Source organism: Chinchilla lanigera, unplaced genomic scaffold (assembly GCF_000276665.1).
Source record: "Chinchilla lanigera isolate Chin_1 unplaced genomic scaffold, ChiLan1.0 scaffold00022, whole genome shotgun sequence".
Taxonomy (NCBI): Eukaryota; Metazoa; Chordata; class Mammalia; order Rodentia; family Chinchillidae; genus Chinchilla; species Chinchilla lanigera.
Window position 1 is genome coordinate 23,999,652 of NW_004955423.1, and position 23,222 is coordinate 24,022,873.

A 23,222-nucleotide genomic window follows, 5' to 3' on the forward strand; every position below is an offset into this window, starting at 1 on the left:
TTTCTGGAGAAGGTACTCATCGTTAATGAAGTCATGCAAGATATCAGGGAAACATCACAAAAACCCCAATCATTTGAACACATCAGACACACACAAGATACATAAACACATGCCCTGAAAAAACCCACAGAAATGTCACTTTAGAAGCCAGGAAATGCTAAGCATGACATAAGCTATTCTGTATTGCTTCAGCATGCTGGGCCTTATTTTGGGGCAGAAGTAAGCCTAGCCCATGTTAAGACACTGCTGCCGTGCACACAGGTGCACTGGACAGATGAAAACCAGGTGACACTGTCACTTAGATCACAAAAAACACTCCACTCAGACCCCATGAGCAAGAGGCAATCTAATGATTACAATGTGCACTTTTTTAAACAGGATGGTAGTGTCACTTAATACCTCTCTTTCACATTGTAAACGGATAGTTGTAAATCAATTTGTGAGCCATTTCTGAAGGAGAAATCAACTGCGAGACAACTAATCACCTGCCGCTGTGATCTGAAAAGTGGTACCCACACAGGCACAGTAATGGCGCTCCAGCGCAAAGACCAGCTGACACACTTACCCCGGCTCTCCCACTACTCTCAGAGCACAACAGACAGTCCTTGCAGTGCTCAGGGGCACGGACTGCTCAGAGCCGGCCCACACACCACGCCTGTGGGAGAAGACACTGAAATCTCGGCGTGAGGAGCCAGTACTTAAGAAATAAACAGAACTTCAAAATCAAGAAAAGCAGTGTAAGAGAAAGACACAGGAAAGTCTAGTTCTATATACAGTAACAAGGAGCTGTCATGAAGCATCTCCTATGTGGCACATTTATGTTCCACACTTTGCTGCTTTTCTCTCTCAAAACATGAACAGAGCCAGGGCAGAATCTTACTGGATCTTTAGCAGTACCAGATAGGACTGCCTGCTTTCATTTGCTACTTTTATATGTGAATCAGGAAACCACCAGAGAGAAACATCACGTACTGACAGACTTTAGTGTGACACTTAGACCCCTAATCCCTGTCTGCGTGACTTCCCTCAGACTCATCCTGCATTCCAAGCTAGCAGCAGGCTCAGCCAGATGTCACTGCCATGAGAGCCACTGCTGTAGTGCCGTAGGCAGAGGAGACAGACCAGGAGAACACCAACAGTCGTTTGAGACTCACACCTGCACAGGCCCCAGGAACTGATGATGCACTTGTTTCACAGTTTATCCTCAGAACTACCCGAATACATGTTACTATGAACTTTGGTTTACTCATTTATTTTCATTTTCCGTTTGAGATCAGGTTTTACTATGTGGTCCAGGCTGGTCTACAACTCGCAATCCCGCTTCACCCTTGCAAATGGCTGGGATTACAGGAGGCAGCATTATACCAAGTTACCTCCAACTTCTAGAGTACTGTGAGAAACCACACAGCTATTTAAATGGCAGTGCTCTATTCTGACATCATCTTCTCACTACACCATGGCATTTGGTCCGTTCTAAGAAACAAAGTAAATTATTGGTCAGACAAATGTTTTCTACTGTTGGCCTGTCATTTATTTAAGGGCATTTAAAAAGACTTTAAAGATTTAAGAAAGTGCTGGGTCTCATCTCAGAGGCCATGACCAACGGGTCTCAGGTGGGTCAGACTCAGGTAATGCTGCTGGTACTAGCAGAGGACCACCTGAAGAACCACCTCTGCTGGGGATCTAGCTCAGCGGCAGAGCACCTGCCCGGCAAGCACGCGGTTGTGAGTTTGATTCCCAATACCAAAACAAAACACACCTCGACACATCCTTGATAAAATAACAATAAAAGGTTACCCATACAGCGGGAACACTATTTGGCCATAAAAAAGACCGAAATCCTGTCATCTGCAGCAACACAGATGCAACTAGGGATCATTAAATAAAACAGACACAGAAAGATGAACACAAGTTTTTTCCTACTGCTCTTGGACACAAGTATGTCAACCTTGTGGAAGATCAGAGTAGAACGGTGGTCACTAGAGATGCGAAGGGCGGAGAGACGAGGCAGCATGGGGGTACTGTTGGCTCTTTATCACAATGGAGTAACTAGTGGTTAAAACCATCTACATTTCAAAACGACTAGAAGAATACACAGATGATTAACGGTTCAAGAGATGGAAGTACTTACTCCGAACGGATTATCACTACACGCTGTATACAGGTAGTGAGTTACCATGTTTGCCCACAGAGAAAGGTAGAGGGCAGCGGTGGGTGTGGACGCATTCTTACTGGAATCGGACTTAGATGGAGACAGCAGCCTGTGTCTTTTGGCCATCAGTTTCTGGAGTTTTTCTTCAGCTTCCTACATTCTCTTGGCCAAAATTAGCACACTTACAGCCTCTTCCTTATTTTTCTTAGTGCACTATTTCCTCAGAGCAACTCGTTGCATTTGTGTTGCGGGACACACGGAAAACACATGCCAAATCTTGGGTGTTTTTTTCTGTCTTTTTGAGACAGGGTCTCACTATGCAATTCAGGCTGCCGTTGAGCTCACAGCTCCTGCCTCAGCCTCCCGAGTGCTAGGATTACAGGGGTCCTCCACCACACCGGCTGGTCTTAGGCACCTTCTCCCTGTTGCACACCTTCTCTGCTTGGGTGCTTTGGAGACTGCAAAGTTTGCCAATTCTGCCAGTTCTTTTGTCTCGGGTGAAGGGCACAGTGGTATCCATCCACCAGGCTAGGGATGATCTTCTCTCCTGTTCTAAAAACCACTTTGGGAACCCTTGGACTGGCAACCACAATACACGCCCCAACAGACTTGTGCTTTCTTTGACCAGTTCTCCTTGGTCCGTGACAGTAATCACCTTCACTCAGTGGCAGGTGGAGACGAGAGGGGTGAAAACATCCCGCTTCACATTTTGTTTCTGGAATTTTATCAACAGGCGCTAAAGAAAGATGCATGAACTGTTTTAAGCAGAGTTTGGAGATCTAGGGACTGACAACTTCGTAGATCTAGGGACTGACAACAACGAAAGCTGATCTGCAAAAACGAAGCCAACCAGGTAGGAAAGCAGAAAGGAAGGAAATATACTCTGGGCGGAATTGTGTCCGAGGCCTGATTGTGTCGACAGGCTTAATGAAATCCCATGAGCCCTGCACTAAATTTTTCATTGTCCAGATGGACTTGTCTTCGTGCTCCCCAGATTCTGATGCTACAAATAGTACAGATATCCTGGAAAGCAAACACTGTATTTTTCCCTCTGAAATAAAAACTAAAAGATGAATAAAAATTTGCCAACTGCATGGGGTTCTAGTAGGGCCTGTCAGTCACCTGCTCCAGAGAACATCTCATTAGCTTATGTTATTAAACCCGACATTCTGCCAGGAACGGACAGGCTTCCTTTACCTTAAACGGAAACATCACAAGGAAGTAGCAGTGCTTTATTCCCATTCAAATAAATGTTAAAAATGTAGAAAAGGGGGAGCAGAGACAATGACGTGGCAAGTAGTGGATTTTCACAGCACAGCACAGCACATATCTTTGAGGCAGAAATTTCTGACATCCAGAGTGACTACTGAGATGTAATGGTTGATACGTTTTTGTGTCAAATTGAGAAGTTCAGCTGTTTAACCAAGTGACTCAATAGGGAGCCAGGACCCTCACTTTGTAAACATCCTCATCCTGTGCAAGAGGAGGACATGGAGAGGGTGTGAGTGCTACACCTGACCTGGGAGAGGAGGCTGCTTACAATATAAGGGAGGAAAAAAGGCTTGTCCTCCCCACTTTTTGGCTCTTGTTTTTGCTGTCTTCTGCCATCTTGAGCTGTTGCCCCTGTGCCATGCCACCCTGCCTTAGAGCTAGCTGATTATGGACTGAAACCTCCATAAACTGTAAGCTTAAACAAACCTTTCCTTCCTTAATTTTGGGTGTCAGGTATCTTGTCTCAGCAATGAGAGAAAAGTAACCAAGACAGAATTTGGTGCCAGGAGTGGAGTCATTACTGTGACTGTATCTGACCATGGGGTTCAAGAACCTTTGGAAATGGTTTATGGGAAGAGGTTGGAAAGGTTCGGAGATGTTGCCTGAAAGACTAGAGCTGGAATGCCTTAGGCTGTTCTGTGTGAGAGAGTTTGGTCAGAGCTCAGAAGACCAGAAGGTCAATAGAAATCCAGCTGGTAAACACCGGGTTCAGGAGGCTTCTGCTGGGAAGAAGGACTGCACTGGCTGATGGACTTCTGATGATGTTTGTTATGGCTTGGCAGAAAGTTTGTCTGCATTTTGCTCGCATCCACGCTTTGCCTGAGATTGAGATTAAGTGCAGTGTACTAATTCATCTGGCAGAAGAAATTTCAAGGCAGTCGAATGCTGACACTGTGGTATGGCTATTGTTGGGGAGCTTTTAGCCAGATTTATGTTGAGAGTCAAGAGCAAAGAGCCCAGCAAGATGATTTAAAATGTTGCGAATTTGACCAGAAAGGGAGCTCCAGTAAAGCTGTGGACTACAAAGGTAGAACTGAAGAGATCTCCATTGCTGAGAAGGAACACAATAGAAAAGATGGTCTGAGGGCATCACAAGCAGCAGCAAATCTTCATCCTTTGCTTCCTCAAAACTCTAGAAGTGAAAGACTGCTTTGAGGAGAAAGCCGCTGAGCATCATGTATAGGAATGGGAGAAGCATAGGGAATTTGCTCCTCAAAATTGGATTCAGAGTGCCCTGAAATCCAGGCACTTGACCCCTACAACCAAGAGAGAGGAAAGCTTGGCTACTGCTCCACCTAGCAGCAGACCTTGGTATCACCCACGTGGCACTGGTTTTAGGCACATGCAGAAGAAGGCAAGACTTTTGGGGTTAAGAAGGCTTCTACCCTTATTTCAGAAGGCCTAGGATGCCAGACAGTGTGCCCCTGAGAGGGCAGTGTATAAAGCTGTGAGGGTGAAGCCAAAGGTACAGTGGAGACCCCAGAAGTTTGGGAAAGCCAGGAACGTGGATCATGTATGGAAAGCTGCAAGAAGGGAGCAAAGGAACCACAGCACAGGAAGTGCCATAGGGGTGGAGCCATCCAAGGCCTTTGGCGCTTAAAATTTGCCACAGATTGCCTTGGATGCTGCAGTGGAACTAAAGGACTTAATGTTTGCTGTGCTGGATTTTGGATTTGCTTTGGTCTCAATCCTCTGTATCTCCATTTGTACCTTTTGGAATGAAAATATTTATCTTGTACCACCGAATGCTGGAAGTGTTTAACTTTTCATGAGTCTTTGGGGAGCCAGAGGTGGAATGTTATAGTTCTAATGTAATATAATGTTGATAGATTTAATACTGGTTCTTAAGGATTCTTAGCCCTGTGTTACAATGTTCAAGTTGCAAAATGGTAAGAATAAATATGTTTCTGTATCTGGAAACTGGTTTAAAGAAATGTGTCTGGTTGCCAAATTGACAAGGGGTGGACTATAATGGTTGACACATTTTTGTGTTAACTTGAGAAGTTTAGAACTTTAAGCGCCTCAGTGGGAGCCAAGATCCTCACTTTGTAAACATCTTCATCCTGTACAAGAGGAGGACACAGAGATGGTGTAAGTGCTACAGCCATCCTATGGGGTGGTAGTCTGGTTACACTATAAGGGAGGAAAAGAGGCTTGCTCTCCCTGTTTTGGCTCTTGTTGCTTTTGCTGTGTTCTGCCGCCTTGCCTCCCTGAAGTGTTACCCCTGTGCCATGCCATCCTGTCTTAGAGCCAGCTGATTACAGACTGAAACCCCTATAAACAGTGAGCTAAATAAACCTTTCCTTACTTAGTTTTGCATGTTGGGTATTTTGTCTCAGCAACAAGAGAAAAGTAACTAAGACGTAAGATTAATGTAGTGCTTATTATTTGTCACACACTGTACAACAAAGTACTTCAGATTATTTTAGTAAAAACAATTGGAGCTTAACAGTGTTACTCCAAAGTCACATGCTGACTACCGCAGTTCAATTTTGCTCCTAGGCAGTCTGCCTCGTCACTCATGTACATATGCAAACACATCACGCTCCGCGAACTGTGAACAGCCTCAGTGACCCTAGGTTTGGTATGTATCATCTTGATGTAGCATAAGATACAAGCGCTGCGTGGACAGACTATGACGAGTAAGGAAAAGGGGCACAGCACAAGATGAGTGAAAGCACAGGAATGCGCATTACACTTACATACTGTGCCGTAAGAAACAAGCTGTCCAAGCAGTGCAGCAAAAAGAAGAGCAACTGCATCTGCATGAACTGAACAGGGGCTGGCTACAGGCAGAAAAGGACTGGCTTTTTGGAACACAAACACTCCAACATGAAGCCTGCCCTGATTTCACAACAGCAGAGTCCAGTTATCTAAGCCAACACACAACAGTCACACATGGCTGGGGTGACATCCAGCTCCCTGCTGCAGGGGAGGCTCCTGAGCCCACACCAGGGCTCAGTCACGAAGGGTTACTGCTCACAGCAGCAGACATGGGCCTTCAAGGCAGGGCCATGGGGTGGACAGACGCAACTCCTCTGCCTACCACCTATCCCCAAACCATGTCCCAAGAAGTACTTGTGAAGAGAAGAGACAGAAAGAAGGAAACTCACTTCCAGATAGGAAGGCCTAAGGAACCACATCCAAGTTATACTAAAGAGACAGCTTCTAAGGTAACCAACCTCCTGGGGTTGGGGCTTGTCTAGAAGATAAAATCTGAAGGGGTGAAGTGGTGAATTTTTCACTCGCCATGCTGGGGTTTCTTTTAAATCTGTGAAACTGAGGTTATGCATATATGTCAGGAAAACCTCTCACATTTTAATCTTTATTCTCTAGCCACTGGGCATGCCTAATGCTTAAAAGTTCACATTACATATCGACATTACTGTGTGTTTTTTCTGAAATGTGTCTAAATATATAAAGATAAAAATAATCCTGATCTTTCATCTGTTAAGAGTGCATTTGAAATTTTAAAAAAGTTAAAGTATTATTAACTGACAGAAAACAAAAAAGTCTATTTACTATAGGAATGATTCTGACACCCTTTTCTTCAATCACCACAGAAAATTCTAAACCCCAATTCCATTAAAACATTTAAATAAACTTATAATTAAAATGCATTTTATATCAATAAAATAAATGCATATAACTGTAATAGTACACAAAAAGCTGCTTCTATCAGGTTTTCCCAAAAAAAACTTCAGAATCTAAAACCATACTACTAAGTTAATCTACTCATGAGCAAACTGTCCAGAGTTTTATCCCTAAATTACATAAAAAAAAAACTATTTCATGCAACTGAAGTGCCAGCTGAAAAATACTTTGCCACTTCTTAATATAACTAATGTTTCTCTTCTGTAAAATCAAATGAATAGTCACTGTGACAAAATCTTGTTTTTAAAAATAAAAACTAATTTCATTTGATTCATACCTGAAGAGATTGTAACTCCAGGAAATCCAACATAACTACACCTCTACCAGCTTAGTAATGCTTCTAAAAACCCTAACTGTAAGTGCTTCTGGAAGAAGTCGGGAGAACCTGGGAAGGTGTACCACTATCTGGCTACAGTGATGACAAAGGGTAGGTGCCACTGTCTTTCTCTTCCTTTCTGTAGCCTCCATAAGTAATTCTATTTTAATTACTGTTTCTCAAAGAGCGTCAGGTGAAAGCAAACTTTAGAGGGCTAAAAAGAGCTGGGGAAAGGGACAGACAAAAGAAGAAAGGACAAAAGCATGCTTGAAGTTTTGCTAAAACCCATGAGCAATTTTATCCTAATTAAATGTAATACCTTCTTTCCTAAAGTAGAGAAAATGATCACACCACCTCATGCATTGTCACACATTGTACTTAATTTGTGCTAATACAGGACGTGATAAGATGAAAATACACCATTCTCCCCCTTTACCTTTTGTTCTAGTCTTCTACTCAGAAGCAATAAAATATGTCTACACTGAAAGAAATTTCTGTGAATACAGGCAAATAATTGAAAACAACTGCCTTTCCACCTCAAAAATAGAGGAAGTGACTATCACGTTAAACTAATCGTTCCCCTTGCTGTCTAAGATCTGAATCATCTAGGCAAACTACCCTTGTCTTCTGAATAGCTTTCCAGTCCCTTACTTTTAAAGAATGATTATGATCCTAAGTTCACAGTGTGCTTTTTTAACCCACTCTCAGAAGGCACTGTGATAACCAATGCACATCACTGCCACTTAGATCAACCGTGTTCTCTGGCTCAAAACAGTAAAATATGAAGTTGTTTAGGCACTATGAATTAAACCGGCTCTGATCACTACAGAATCCAAAATGAGACCCCTTGACAAGATCTGACTAACTGCTATCAGGACTCCTTTCCAAGCTCTTTTATACTTTAAAGAGTTCCAAATTAAAATTCTGAAACACACATTAATAATTTTTCACAGTGTATTTTCTAAATCCTTAAAAGCTGGCACTGCATCCTATAGCATACGTTCTTTGTATCATGGAGTATAGCAATTACACGTGCAATAAATTTTATCAGTGCACACTAGGCTGATTTATGCACTCACTCATTCAATACTGTTATTTACCATGAAATATACTGGTGAATAAAACAGTCTTAGTCCCTACCCTCCAAAAATTAACAGAGGCCACAGAAAACAAACAAACATATAATCATTGTATTAGTTGGTGTGTGTGTGGGGGAAGGACAGAATACAACAGTTTTTTTTTGTTTGTTTTTTTTTTTAAAGCCAATTAGTGGGTAGGAATGCACACTGAGGGTTAATACCAAACCCAGACGATAAAGAGCCAGCCCTGGGAAACCCATACAGAAAGGGTGAATATGCTGAAAGCCTTGAAGCAGGAAGGAAGGGGCCAATCCAGCAGGAAATGCAGCTCACGAGGCCACCCCAGCGCACGCAAGGGCAGCGTGGTAGACACACAGGAGGCCACATCATGCAGAGGCCTGCAAGCCAGACAAGGGGTCTGGGCCATCTTCAGGAGTAAACAAGCCAGGTTGAAATAAATGGAATCATTACTGTGATGATGAGGATCAGCATCACTGCTGGTGGGAGCACACTGGGAGCAAGAGGGCAAGAGGAACGGGGACACCAGGTGAGGTGCTGCCGTAACGGTCTAGGAGGGACTGGACAGCAACCTGGGCAGAAATGGAGCAAGAGAGTCCTAAGGTACATTGCGGAGAGAAAAGAAAGACTTACTTCGAGGATGGGTACTGGGCATGAAGACAATGACTCCCTGGTTTCTGACCTTGGAACAGGATAAACGTAAGCGCCAGTTTTTACACAGACAGAGAATAACGGCAAAGTATAGGTAGAAGGAGAACGCTGAGTGTTTTAAATTCTGATGCATGTTGAAATATCTGAGCAAAAATGTCACCGTGGATACTGGAGACAGGTAATAACCTAATGCTAGAAATATAAACTAAGCAAACTACAGAGAGCATGAAAACAGGTCACACAGCATAGTAATATTCCAATCTGATGGGTACGCAATTCAGACTCGCCCAGCAGAGACGGAGATCTGGACCCGCCCAGAGGGCTGACAGTGTGCCGAGGCAGAGCTGCAGGAACAGCTCTTTTGAGGGAGTCCAAGGACACTACAGACGCTCCTGCTACAGCTGCCCCTCAACCTGCACTCTCAGGAGCAAAGATCTAGAGGGATGGAAGAGAAGAAGCGAAGCCCAAGAAGCAAGGGTCAGGAAATGCCAACATTTAAACCGTAGGCGAGGAAGAAGGGCCTGCAGAAAACACAACAGGAAAAAGGGAAACAGGGAGATTACACAGCCAGTCCAGAATCCAAGCAGAAGGAGGGAATGGTCGGCAACTTGCACCGAGGAAGCTGCGAAAAGAGTAAGGTGCAGAGAAAGGGGGCACACAGCAGCGGCTGTGCCAGGGAAGCCAGAGGCCACTCTGACAGCAAGGGACAGACACACTCCATGACGCACATGCAGAGAAGGGAAAGTGAGCACGAGTGTTAAGACACGAGGGCTCTGAAGGAGAGTAATAAAAGGTGCACTGATGGCGGAACTGTGGGTGTACAAGAGGAAATTTAGAACCCTTTTTGGCCCACGCCTGTAATGTCTTACGGGAGTCACTTCTGATTCCATTATCCACATAATAAAGCTACGTCTAAATCCCTTCATTTCAAACTTTATCCTATTTGTGATCACATGGACTTTTTTCAGTATGAACTATACAGCTTCCCCCCAAAATACAGAGAGAACCAAAATTCCCTCTCTCCACAGCAAGTTATAACCACTTTATCCCCTAGCTCTTAATATTATTTACCCTTGCAAGATCCTCTATTTCAGAACTGAAGTTTGTTTCTCCTTCCATCATTTCTTCCTCTTCTAATGTTCGTTCATCATCAAAATCATGAACCAGCATGTCAGCTGATGGATCAAATTCATGGTCATCTGATGTTGCTGAACCTCCTGGTAAAGAATATTTTAAAAAGTACGGTGAACCAAATTAAGTGTCTTATTAATATTGATTTAGTGTATATGCATTACTTATTTGAAGCTGGATAAAAGTCAAAGAAGCACAAGGAAAAAGCTACGCACACTGAAGACTCCTGCTGTGTAAAATCCTTCCCCTTACTCATCACCACCCCACACGCTCCTCACGCTCCCCTGCCTTGCTCCTGCATACTCAGTCACACTGCAAAACAGGGGAGAAGTGTGCTGTCTGTAACGTTAGAAACTGTGTTGTAATCTTCTAAACATGAAGAATAACTTGTAAAGAATGGTCCTATCAGGTAAGAATGGCCTTTTTGTTTGTGGAGGGAAAAAAGTCACAATTCTTAACCATTTGATTAATATTTGATAGACCCTCTGGCCACTTAGAACACCTAGTCAGGTGAAGATGCCACCTGAACACAGCTGTGCGCCTGTCAGGCAACGACTGACGGTGCTCGACCCTACTGGCCACGTGTGTGGCAGGCAACACCCCCAGGTTTGTGTAAAGCACGCTCTATGCTACTCACTCAGTGGTGCAATAACCCGAGAATGCACCAAGCAAAATGACTACACACAGTCCAGAGAAAACACGGATGAACCTCACATTCTTCCATAAGCGCTTCCCTGGAGACGAATTTCAGTATCTCAGTAACTAACTCACTTAGTTGATTTCAGAGTTGAAATAACACAGAGATAAAAGCAAAATTTATCAAAATTGCATACAAGACTCTTACCAGAGACAGGCAACATCATCTAGGGCAGCTGACTCCATTTTTAGCAGGCTGGCTGAGGTGCACTACTCCATTTGGGAGGGCCACCCTTGTGACGGGTGCATAGCCAGGCACACACGCAGTCTCCCATCTGATCACCGCCGCCCCGCAACTCGGACTGCAGACGCGCTGCTAACTAACACACACACGGCCTAGCCCTCCCAGGCCCAGAGGTCCCTTTGGAATGCGCGTTAACAGTGGAACACAGTGAAATGGGTTCTCTTCTAGGTGACATAACGAAGTTCAAGTGAAAATTCAAAAAATCTCTCTCTATAAAAATGGGTCAACATAAAAACTCAGCCATCACTTTATCAATGTAAATGTTGGAGGTTCTATCGAGTTCCGTCTTTCAAGCTGGTGTAAGAACCACTGAGGGAAACAAAGACACAGAGGCTGACTTCTACTGGAGAGAAGGTGTAACGAGGGCTCAAGGGTCTTCAGCCACCCCCACCACTTTGTACAGACGCACCACTCTGTTTTTTGAGATGGGATCTCACTATGCACTCCACACGGGCCTTGGACTGTCGCAGATCCTCCTGTCTAAGCCTGCTGAGTGCTGTGTTACAGGCATGAGCGCCATACCTGGCATGAGCACCATGTTTAGCCGGCCATGTGTGACAGTATGCTTAAGCATTTCATGTACATTATCTCAATCTGCAAACAATCCTATCAAGTCGGTATTTTTAACCCACTAAAAAGGGGTAAAAAAACCCAAAGACTCAAGGCTGAGAGTTTAAATAGCATCTCTAAACTCAGAGCCTGTAGCGGCAAAGATGAAATGTGACTCCTTTGCCTAATTCCAACTCCTCCTGTAAGTCCTGAAGAATCCTGGCCCAAAGAATCTGTAACGAGAGCCTGTGTTCACTAAGATGAGTCGCTATAGGCCGGGTCAGATGCAAGGGGTAGAGAAGACGCTGTGCTCATTGAAAGCATAAGGAACTGCTATTAAATATAACCAAGTACACAATTATCTGCCAAACCAGATCTCACCTTACCAGGTTACAGTAAAAATTACTTGCTGACAATTACCAAAGTTTAAAAATGATTTACAAAGACATTATTATTTCTCCTGGACATTAAGAAAAGGCTGTATAATTTTAGGAGGACGTTCTAGCACTGGATCAGACACAAGGGTCCCACAGGAAAATCTCTGACTTAGCTACAGTTCTATGTCCCGACTGTTTTCTTCTGAGTTTTCAATGGAAAATCTCCCCAAGCTTCTTGGTCCTCCTGGCAATCTTCTGAGACACTTAGGAGTAACTACAGGTGATACTATGCTTTTTCTCTCCCTTATAGGCAGAAAGGCCCTTTAAAAACCCAGGCCATTTTTGGGTATACTAATACCTTAGGCAGAACTCTTCCTGAAGCAAGTTACTGTCAAAAATGATGCCCCATTTCTTTTCTTTTCTTTTTGAGACAGGGTTTTACTATGCAGTTCAGGCTGTCCTTGAACTCACTTTGCAGTCCACGCTGGCCTCTAAACTCACAGTAATCCTCCTGCCTCAGCCTCCCAAGTGCTGGGATTACAGGCGTGTGCCCCCACATCTGGCCACCCCATTTCTTTGTCAGCATCTGCAAAGCCGACAAAAACTTGCCATTTCACTTCCCCACATCGAATAATACAAGAGTAGGGGAAACATCTTACTCCAACTCCTTTCCTACAAACAACTGTTCTATCAACTCTGACTTACGTTTCTGACTTAATCAATCTGTTCTACCTGACTTCTCACTTTGGTCTCTAGGACCAACTAACCATTCCCATCCTCTCTGTCAACTGCTGGACCCATCCTTAGGCTGTTTCTAAGGGGAAATCCTAGCAGTACACTGTTAGTGACTGTAAGGTCAGCGCTTTGTATAAGTAAGTACCCTGCTTCAGAGTGAAGGCCAGTGCCATGGATCTGCCCTAGGACCTCATCTCACTGCAGAATTACTGAAGGTGTTTTTTAAACTCAGGGTCTCACTAGGAAGCTCAGACTGGCATTGAACTCATAATCCTTCTGCCTTAGCACAAGTGCTGGGATTATGGTTTGTGCACACCATGTCCCGGACAGTTTACATCTTTTCAAAGACCCAAAGACAGATTCAGTTTACAATATATTCATGTATACTTATATAATCATTTAAAAATTTTTTTTTCTGGGCCAGGGATATAGCTCAGCAGCACAGCATTTGCCTGGCAAGGGCAAGGTCCTAAGTTCGATTCCTGGTACTAAAAAAATTTCTTTTTTCTTCCCTTGCCGTAATTCCCACCTCTAATGACTACTAGTCTTACAGGTAAAAGCTCACCTCCTCTTTGGTTTACACTGGCAAAATCTATAAATAAACCACTGAATGTGGTCATGTGAGTGAAATTACTAATAGCGAATCCCAACCCCGGATGCTAAAAAAGGTGTAACTTTTTACTGATGGACCAAAAATTTTTTTTACACAAGGCCTCTATTCCTGGTTTCCTCTACCAACTTCCTTAAATCCCTAAAACCACCGTTACTTAAAAGAATATTAAACATTCCTTTGGGAAGAAGCCTGACACCAATATGGTGTAATGCAGAAGACTTTCCTCAGTCTGAAAACAATCTAACAGAAATATAAGCCACATGAACCTTAACACCTAAGTATCAACCGTACCAACAGCTACTAAAAAATCTGTGTTCTTCAAGCTCCACTCCTCCTCCCACAGTGCTGCCCAGGTGGACACAAACTGTGGAACCATTTATCAGCATCAGATTTGAGAAGTTACTTTATGCATCTAGGCATCTGCTCTTTGAATTTGTAAGAGTGCCTAAAACTCACTCCACTTGCAATATCACTAGAAACACAAGAACCTGCTTTTTCAATGTGTTTGAAAGAAAAAAGTACTAGAAACAATGATACAGTGATACAACACTTAGCTGAGGTCAGATTACATCCAGTATTAACCATCCAGAACATAGTTATAAATCAGAAAGTTAAAAAAACTCCTGGAGTTTCACAAATGTCACAAACTTAATGTACTTTATTGTCAAGCATGTAAGAAAAAGACATTTTCAGTTGAAATAGAGAAATCAACTGTAAACTGAGCACTTTCGTTATTTAAGAGTTGTGGAAGTAATCTAGTCCTCACAGAGTGTAATACTTTGTGCTCATGCGAAGGGCCCTGCATCATTGAAAAGGGCTTATATTGTGTTGAGCATTATGAAAAGCGTTCTTCCCATAATCTAAAATACAGAAAGAGGCCTGCTTCAATAATATGGAAATGCAGCAATGTGGAATATAACCCTATCTAGCACTCAGTGTACGTTTCAGGTCTCAAGAGTGCCCCCCTTGACACTTTCCTCCTCAGGCTGCGATCGCCCGCTCAGCGGGGGCAGGCCCACAGCCTCGGCAGTCTCTGGACACTGAGGCCGAACGACTACGACCTGACTCTTCTCACACCGTGATCGAACACAACCAATTACTGCCACATGAGAATGTTTTTACCTTGTGGTGCCACCCTGGGGCTGAGCATGAACCATCGGTCTAGATTTGATATGAACTATTTTAATTTTTAAAGATTATTACAGTGGCCAAAAAAATCTGGTCCAAATGGGCCGAAGGATCACAATTTGCAACTTCTAAGACAGGGACAGAATGACCTACTGTACCTTAAGGAGAATATTAAAACCTTTTAGATGTGTGGTCAGAGGGTAAAACTTGGCACTACCAAAATCTAAGAATAACATACTTAAATTTACAACACTAAGCATTTACCTGTTGAAACTTCTGCATACTCAACTGTTCCCTCCCACAGTAAATGCATTAACAATTTCCTCAAATAAAAAATTTTCATTTCCTATACCAGCATTTTTAAGCTAATCACAACTCCCTTTTCAAAAAGATACTATGCTCATATATAATTCAATTCAAATAATGCAAAATTATAAGCTATACATAAGGCAACTTGAGAGAGAAAGAGAAGGAGGGAGAAAAGAGAGAAAGAAAGAGAACAAGAGCAAGAAAAAGAGAGACCAAAAATAGGCATGAGGATGAACTCACAGCAGCCTCACCTGTACTTTCATGGGCAGTCAAACATTTCATCCATTTCTTTCTCCCCAGAGAAAAGAAGCATTCAGAAGAAAAGCAAGTCAGATGATAGTCTAACTCTTCTAGCCATTATGCAACTAATAGGACAAATATTAGTTAAATAGAGGTTATTAAAAATATAGGAAAAATACTTACCTGGACTTGAAGATTCAACAGATGGCTGGGGGGGAGAAAAGGAGACAAATTAGCATGTTTGCACACCGTACCTTCACGAACATCAGAGAAACCACTGTGACTAATGTGCCATCACAAACCACAGTAGGCTCAAGTCAAAACTGTCTTCAGACTAACCTTTCACGTACCAATGTTTCCCTCCCGCTATATTTAAACACACAAAACCCCAAACCCTCTTGAATCTATAAAGACAATGATATGGAATTCACTCATTTTTTTGACAGCAAACATGGGCCTCATAGTATATATGGATTCAAGTATGTTTTTAGATCCTGGAATTTCCTGAATAGATTTTCTCCTATTGATACAAGCCAAAAACTACACACTAAGTTTGTTATCAATGTGGTCTATGGCTTTAAAAAGGTGTTCTGAAAAGGGAGACAGAAACAATTTAGATACAATTTTAAAGAAAAATTATGTGTAAGAAAGCAAAGGAAAAACTAAAGTATCATCTAAGTACGAAACACTGTAACAGGCAACTTTACTAACAAAAAACATGTTTTCACATGGTTATGGATTGGCAAGCCACTCCAGCTATGGAGAGGATGGGTCAGCTGAGGGAAGACTGCACAGATTCCCAAGCCGCATGTCTCCTCTCCTGTGCCTCTCTACCTCATAAGGGTACCCACCAGCAACTGGAAAAGTTAAAGATAAAACTGGCAGCAACTTTATTTAAGCAATGCTACCACTTGACAGTATGTGGCTGTATTTTATCTTAATTTATAACTATAAACAAGTTACCTTAATTTATAACTATGAACAAGTTAACTATAAACATAAACTTCTACTAGATAAAGTTAGTTAACTCAAAAGATGCTTAGATGACTGAACTCTGTGAATACCATATTGCTAACTCATTCATTCAGAGCTACTATCTCATGCCCATTAGAAGACAGGGATGGTGGAAGGCCCAAAGTGCTAGCCGAAGAGGGACAACGATCAGGCAGTACTCCTTCCTTACGGTAAGTAATGAAGCAGACAGGCAAGGAGAACAAAACAGAAATAAGGAAAATGCCCAAGTTTTCAAAAGCAAGGGGTCTGATGCAAATTCCTGTAAGGTACCTAAATTCACTTTGAAAACCGCACACATTATGCGATTGGAGCAAATATGGCACTCCAGATCCCCGCACGGTGACTTGGGTGAAGCTCTTTTGAGGCACATGTTTTCAAAAGTTTCACTGTTTTTCCTTAAAATGCCTGTAACAGAGTGGTTCTCTCCTATGGCACTGCCCTTGTCCAGCATTACATACTCCCAGTATCACACCACTATCATTTAAGTTGCTCTGGCAGAACACGAGTGCTGTTTAAACTGGCTCTCTAGTGGGCAGTTGGTGGTACGGTGACACAGGTAGAGTAACCATAAAAAGGGATTTCTAGCTTACTTAACACCTGGGCACGAGACAGATTTAACTAGCACACAAGTTATTACACAGCAAAAATACTTTATACTATGAACCCATCTGCAGTTCACGAAGCTCTACCTTATTTCCCCAAAGCCCCGCCTCAGTGCAGGGGCACAGAGAGTTAACGACCATCTTCACCCGGGTCCAGGTTGTTCACGATCTGCTCAAGGGGCTTGTTAGCAAGCTTTTGGAGCACATTTACATGGTGCAAACAAGAATCACCAGCATTTTTCATGAAGTAGGAGCTTAACAGTTCTTGGGCATTTAGTTCTTTTTGAACACTCTAATAATTCTGATTAAAAACTCTGTTGGAGATGAAAAGGTACGGTTTTTATTGATATTAGATATTGAACAATAAATGGCATCTCCTATACTTCAGTGTATACAAGACCTCGCAAGCACTAAATGACAATAAATACCATACTGATCAATGTTTCACTGACATTAGCTACCACTCTAAAGCTCTGGAAGGTTCCAAATACTTTCCATTCATTAAGACACCAAATGTTGAGAGATCTGGAAGCCTTTCTAAATACAACCTGCATAGAGCAGAACACTTAATGTTTGAAGATCACATTAACAATCATATGTCAGATTTGCTGGGATGTCCCAAGGAGCAGAGGTTACTGCAGTCGGAGGAGGAAATAGGGATGGTTTGCCTATGGATACACTTGTACCTAGATACATTTTAGTATGCTATGTCCAAAATAAAACTCTATTGCATCAATTTAGCAGGGAGGAGATCAGTTCCTTGCAAGTTAATTATATCCAATTAAATCAAACATGAGTTTCTGAAAACTGCCATTTGAACAGTTTATACTGTGAACCTGTGAACATTACTTTGTTCAACTGACAAAATGATCACCTTTCAAGATAACACGTAAGTTTTGTATCATAAAGTAAGAAGTTTCAGTATGAAAGAAGGGCAACATTTACTCAGAAGTGAAAGAGAAACAAAGTGCTTACATTTACATAATGCTGCCACCATTCTCCAGGGCTATTTACACGGCCATAGCCGTCACTGCGCAATACGGATGCCTACTCCACCCACCTCACTGCACGGAGGAGCACACCCGAGGACATGAAAGGGACAGATGGAAGCTTCCATGGGGGTGATGAAAGAGACCTGAAGGTTATGACCTGACTTCTCAGGATCCCTTCTCTGCCTTCCAGAGAAGAAACACACATTTCCTGCCCCCTCCCTTCACCTCTTTCTTCATTACTTTCTCTTTCCTTCTAAAATGGTTTTATCAGTTGAAAGCATATTTAATGTATGTACACGAGCTGACGTACGTCATGCCAGACTGTTAACTGCATCTCTTTAGGAGCTGGTATCTCCACCTAACAATACCCTCCAGGAAAACTGACAATATCTACTATTAATTACTATAGCCAACTAGAAAAACAAAACCCAAAGTAAACGAACATTTATACAAAAGCTACTTTCAGAAAATGCTCAAACCATGACAGTAGACTGCAAAAATTGTGAACTGGGGGATAAGATGTATTTAAAATGCACTTACTCATTACTGGGAGAAATGCATTGCTGTTTCAGCCATTCTGGAGAGAGCATTCTGCCAGCATGAACCGAACGCCAGACAGACCTAGCAAGTACACTAATCTAGCTGCGCACTGCTCCTACCACACTGTTGTTCACAGCGAGGGGGAGCGACGACTGAAAGTCCACCATGTAACCAGCTAGAAATGACACAGCTCTTCCAAACAATGGAACAGTACGAATCCATTAATATGGGAAATGTTTGTGTTACAGGAGAAAAACGTGTAAAAAAAACACTTGACGAAAACGCAGAAAACTGAGCTAGAACATGCATCAAATTCTTTTCTTCAAAAAAGATACGTAGGAATCTGTTAACAGCCACCTCAGGGGACGGGTTAGGGAAAGGAGGCTCTCCATTTTATATTATCTGTACTGTTCGAGTTTTCTAGTCACTTTCACGCATCACATTCTTTTTCTTTTTAAAAAGGAAGTCTGAGAATTTTTTGTGAAATTATAAGCCATTTTCTCTTTCCTTTTTAATTTTTAAAATCTAGTACTTGATACAATTTTTTAAATTATAATTTTGAAAGATTACAATTTTTTTTTTTGGTACCTGTTTTATTTGAGGTGGAAACTAATGCTAGGCAGAGAGATACACACAAAGTATGATAAATCAAAATTTTAAAAAACTATTAGCTTTTATAGTTTTCCACTTTCACCAATACATTTACAAGGTTTACTTGATAAAACTGCTAGTAGTTGTAACAAATAATACCTCAGATATGTTCTAATGTTTCTTTTACACTTTTCCAGAACATGACAAGAAATGGTGGGAAATGTCCCACACAACAGAAAATTGTAATTTGGGAGAGAATAAAAAACTAACTCTTAAAAAAAACCCTACAGCATTACCATTATTTCTATTTTAAAAATTAAAGTAATAAAAACATGAAGTATATATTACATCTTTTTATCCCAGGCAATCACGAGCTTATTTTCAATGTAAATAACTGAACAATTTTCCCCTCAAACTAATTCCATCACCATTATGAGTGTTGTGGCCTAATTCAGCTTTCCACAGCACTGCAGACACTGAAGATAGCCAAAGCCACAAAGGCATTACCCACTCCCTGATGCAAGTTCAGGGGTGCTAACTACCAAGGGCTTATCACCTCTTTCCCCTCGGAGAAGACTGTCTGAACCTTGCCCTGTCAGGAATCTAAGTATAAAAAGGCTAAGGGTGTACTGGAACTAAAATCAGCAAATTTACCACAGTGGTAATAATTTGGAGAATAGAATGGCATTGTGGGAAATAAATACGAGAAATCCAGAGGCCTGATTTCCACTCTTCACTGAACCAGACTAGTTGTATGTGCCAGGACAAACTTCTTAAGCCATCTCCTCCTTTCATTTTCTCTATGATGAAAAGATGCAGATTTCAAATTCAGTTTAATTTCCTTTGAGATCTAAATTCTTTACTTTCATTATGAATTGCTCAAAACATGTAACACTACCGAAGAGTACTTAGCTAAGTGGGTAAGATACACCAACAGTTTCTTCTAAACTTTTTTTTAAAATCTAGTACTAAAAGGAAAAGACAATCTCAATCTGTGAAAAGCTTTAGGGTGCTACGTTAAAATTTTCCCATTTATAAGCATAGGCAAAACAGTCATAGTTCTAGGCCACAGAATAAGCTCTTAATAAGCAACGAACAGTTTAATTACTACAATGAATGTTGAACCCATTTGCGTAAGGATTCAATCTGGACATTAAGCAAGAAATTTCTATATGGCTATTCGCTTTTCACAAAGACTTCTTAAACTTCAGTGGCAGTGATTATTTCTGAAGTATTTGGGAAACTGATTAGTTTCACGCAGCAGAATTATCTTTAAGTAATACACTTATTTCTCCCACCAATTCTTTGCTAAATTATCAAGTACTTCAACTTTCTCTTTTTTGGGGTGGGGGTACTGGGGACTGAACCCAGGCCCTCACACTGGGCCACACCCCTAACTTCTTTTTCTAATTTTTATTTTGAGACAGGGTCTTCCTAAATTGCCCAGGCTATGCTTGAACTTAGGATTCTCCTGCCTCAGCCTCACAGACAGTAGGACTGCAGCAGTGAGTCACCATGCCCAGCTAGATATTTCAGTTCTTACTCTCATGAAATTTAAACGCTTTAGGACCATCACACACTGGAATTCCTGCCTACTGTACTTTGGATGAGACCTTAATGGCTCTCAAGTACCAACACTAAAACCAAAAGAAACCTTTTTACCAAGAGAGAATTACTTAAAGCTTAAATTTACTGCACTGAAACAAGTTTTTAGTGTAGAAATTAATACTCCGAAGAGAAACAATTAACCTAAGTCTATTCCCTAAAAAGCAAAACATAACTATAATGTTAAGAAAGGAGTTTTTTTTTAAGAGAAAAGAATGGATAGCTGTGATAGTAAACAGTTTGCGTACAGTTCGGGAAATAGTAAATGACTTAATACTAACTACATTAAGCATATCCACTCAATTTTTCTTCTCTACAAAAAAGTGGCTTAGATGAAGAAACAGAGATGTTGCACTATGTTGCTGCTTCTTTTTCCTGAGAAATACAGCCCCCATGTGTTTACAAACTCTGAAATAAATGGCAAATTGTTCATTCCCAAAGGTCCCCAAATTCTTTATAAAACCCAAAGGAGCACCTATTTCTTCCTCTTATTTTTCCTCTCACTGCCTCTGTAAAACTCTAACTCCACGGTAACTTCCTCCCTTTAAGCGTGAGTACGAGAGCCTCCTCGCAGATGGTTGGTAAATAATTTTAAGGGACAAGCAATGAGTAATATTACCAAAAAGTATTTAGAAAGGGATCACACACAATTTCTTCCAAGCACATTAAATATTTTTAATGTTATCACAACGGAGGAACCTTTAAATATATACTTCTATTACAGATTCACCAAGATCATCAGATCAAGTATAAAAAGTTCGTATTTTATTCACACTGCAAAGGACTTATATTAAGGCATCTAAATATGTTTTTTTAGGAAGACAAATGAGGGCCATTCTCTCATGTAAGAAACATTAATACGGAAAAAACCCCAGAAGCACAGTACGTATGATTTTCTCTAGAGACGTACTTCTTCAATAACCTGTTTTTTTCCCCTCAGATTTATCAAATAAATGCTTACTGTTGCTTTACACTTCCTATTATGTCACAAGTTCGCTTCAATCTGCAGGTCTACTTCATCAAAAGCACAATATTCAGCCTATGAATAATGTTATCACAAGCATCCTAAAGTAAAAACATTTTATAATCCAGCGATTCCCCTTCATGAAATTTTTGAAACACTGGTCTTAAAAATCATGTCAACCACCAAAGCAGTAAGTCTAACAACATTATAGGTGAATTTTACTTTTCATCTCTTCGTCTAGATTTTTTGGTAGGACACATCATGGTTCTTCCACCCTTTCTCTTGAAGTCACTGTAAACAAAATCAACTACAAAAAAGTGAAAACTATAAAAAAATGACTTGAGACTAGCACATTAAATAAACTCACTGAACACAAAATTCAGGTGTTTCTTCTGCTTAAAAATGAACCATCTATGTGTTCCTGCAACATGAATTCCATTTTCCAATAAAATATTTTTAAAAATGCATATATGTGGTTTATTTACGCTGGAAAACATTCACAGAACTAGCGACTAAAAACACGGTTTTCCCCTTTTTACATCAATTCAACCACCTTTAATTTCGAAAAGAAAAGTATCAATTTAATAAATTTCTAGATGAACGTCAATAAATGCCATACACGAAGCTGTTTTCTTCCGCACCATCTTGCCTGGAAGTACTGCGATGTAACTTACAGCCTGAACCAGCAGCACCGTGAGGAAACAAACATTACCTCTGTAGCGCACTGCTGAGTATCTGACGGATATTCAGCGAAAGACTCAGGAGACAGGAGCAAATAGCTACATCCTTCCACTCCTTCCCTTAGGAAGAGAGGAAAGTAACACAAGAACAGGAATTTCACGAAGACGTACTCCGCTTAGTGGATTAAACCCAGCTATTACGGGAAGTAGAAAATACCATTTTCCTCGACTAGGATCCCTTGACATAAAATTCTTTACAAAGAGCAGAAGAAATGAACACAAAACCAAGTTCTACATTTAGTGTTAAAGAGGAATGTTAAATATTTTTTAAAAATACTGGCAGCACACCAGGGCTGCTACAGTGAAATCCCCTCCTCCTGCAACAGCAAAAACTCCAGGACATAAACACGAAACTGTTTCTGCGGCAGAAGCAGAAGTAACATCCCCAGAGCTACTCCGGAAACAGACCGCAGGTCCCGCACTCAACAGGTCCACGGGAGGCCCCGAGGCCCCCACTTTCCGGACCCCGGGCCGACGAAGGGTCTCAGGCGCCGGCAGAAGACCCCGCACCGACTCCAAGCAGCAAATCAAGCGGCTGGACAGCGAGGCTGCAGGTACACGAGCTCGCCCACTTCCCGCCGCGAGCCTCGAAAATGGCAACTCCGAGGCCGCCGGTGCCTCGGCTCGCCGCAAAGCGGACAAGAAGTCCAAAACCTGCGCCGGGAGCTCGGGGGACAGACACCGCAGGGCTCCCCAGCGGGCCGGGAGAAGGTACACGAACAGGCCGAACGCTGCCGACGTTCAGGAGCCCACGCGAAGTTCCCACAGCCCGTGCTGAGCCCGACGAACCGCACACCGGCCGCGGGCGCCGGCCCCGGGCCGCGGGAACTTGTTTACGGGGAGACGCGCCGCCGAGGAAGCCAGAGGGGGCTCCGATTTGGACGGAGGGTGAAATTTCCAGACAGGGAGCAAGTTCAAAGCGGGAAAGCGACTCGGACGTGGGGGCGCGCGGCGGGGGTGTCAGGACGCGGGGACCCCGGGCGCGGGGCCTCGGCCCGGCCCTGTCCGCC

General features: G+C 42.2%; 1 protein-coding gene across 4 annotated transcripts in view; it reads right to left on the reverse strand.

The window, feature by feature from the left end:
• Mier1 (mesoderm induction early response 1, transcriptional regulator) overlaps positions 1–23,222 on the reverse strand; it is a 54,900-nt gene that overhangs the window by 26,590 nt on the left and 5,088 nt on the right. For 3 of the 4 annotated variants that reach the window (XM_005385279.2, XM_005385285.2, XM_005385281.2), the window contains 2 exons: positions 15,348–15,372; positions 10,214–10,359 (listed from right to left, as the gene is read on the reverse strand). In XM_005385279.2, the coding sequence (XP_005385336.1) occupies positions 10,214–10,359; positions 15,348–15,372 (171 nt within the window). The remainder of the gene's footprint in view (positions 1–10,213; positions 10,360–15,347; positions 15,373–23,222) is intronic. The other variant, XM_013514440.1, reaches the window with a different exon arrangement.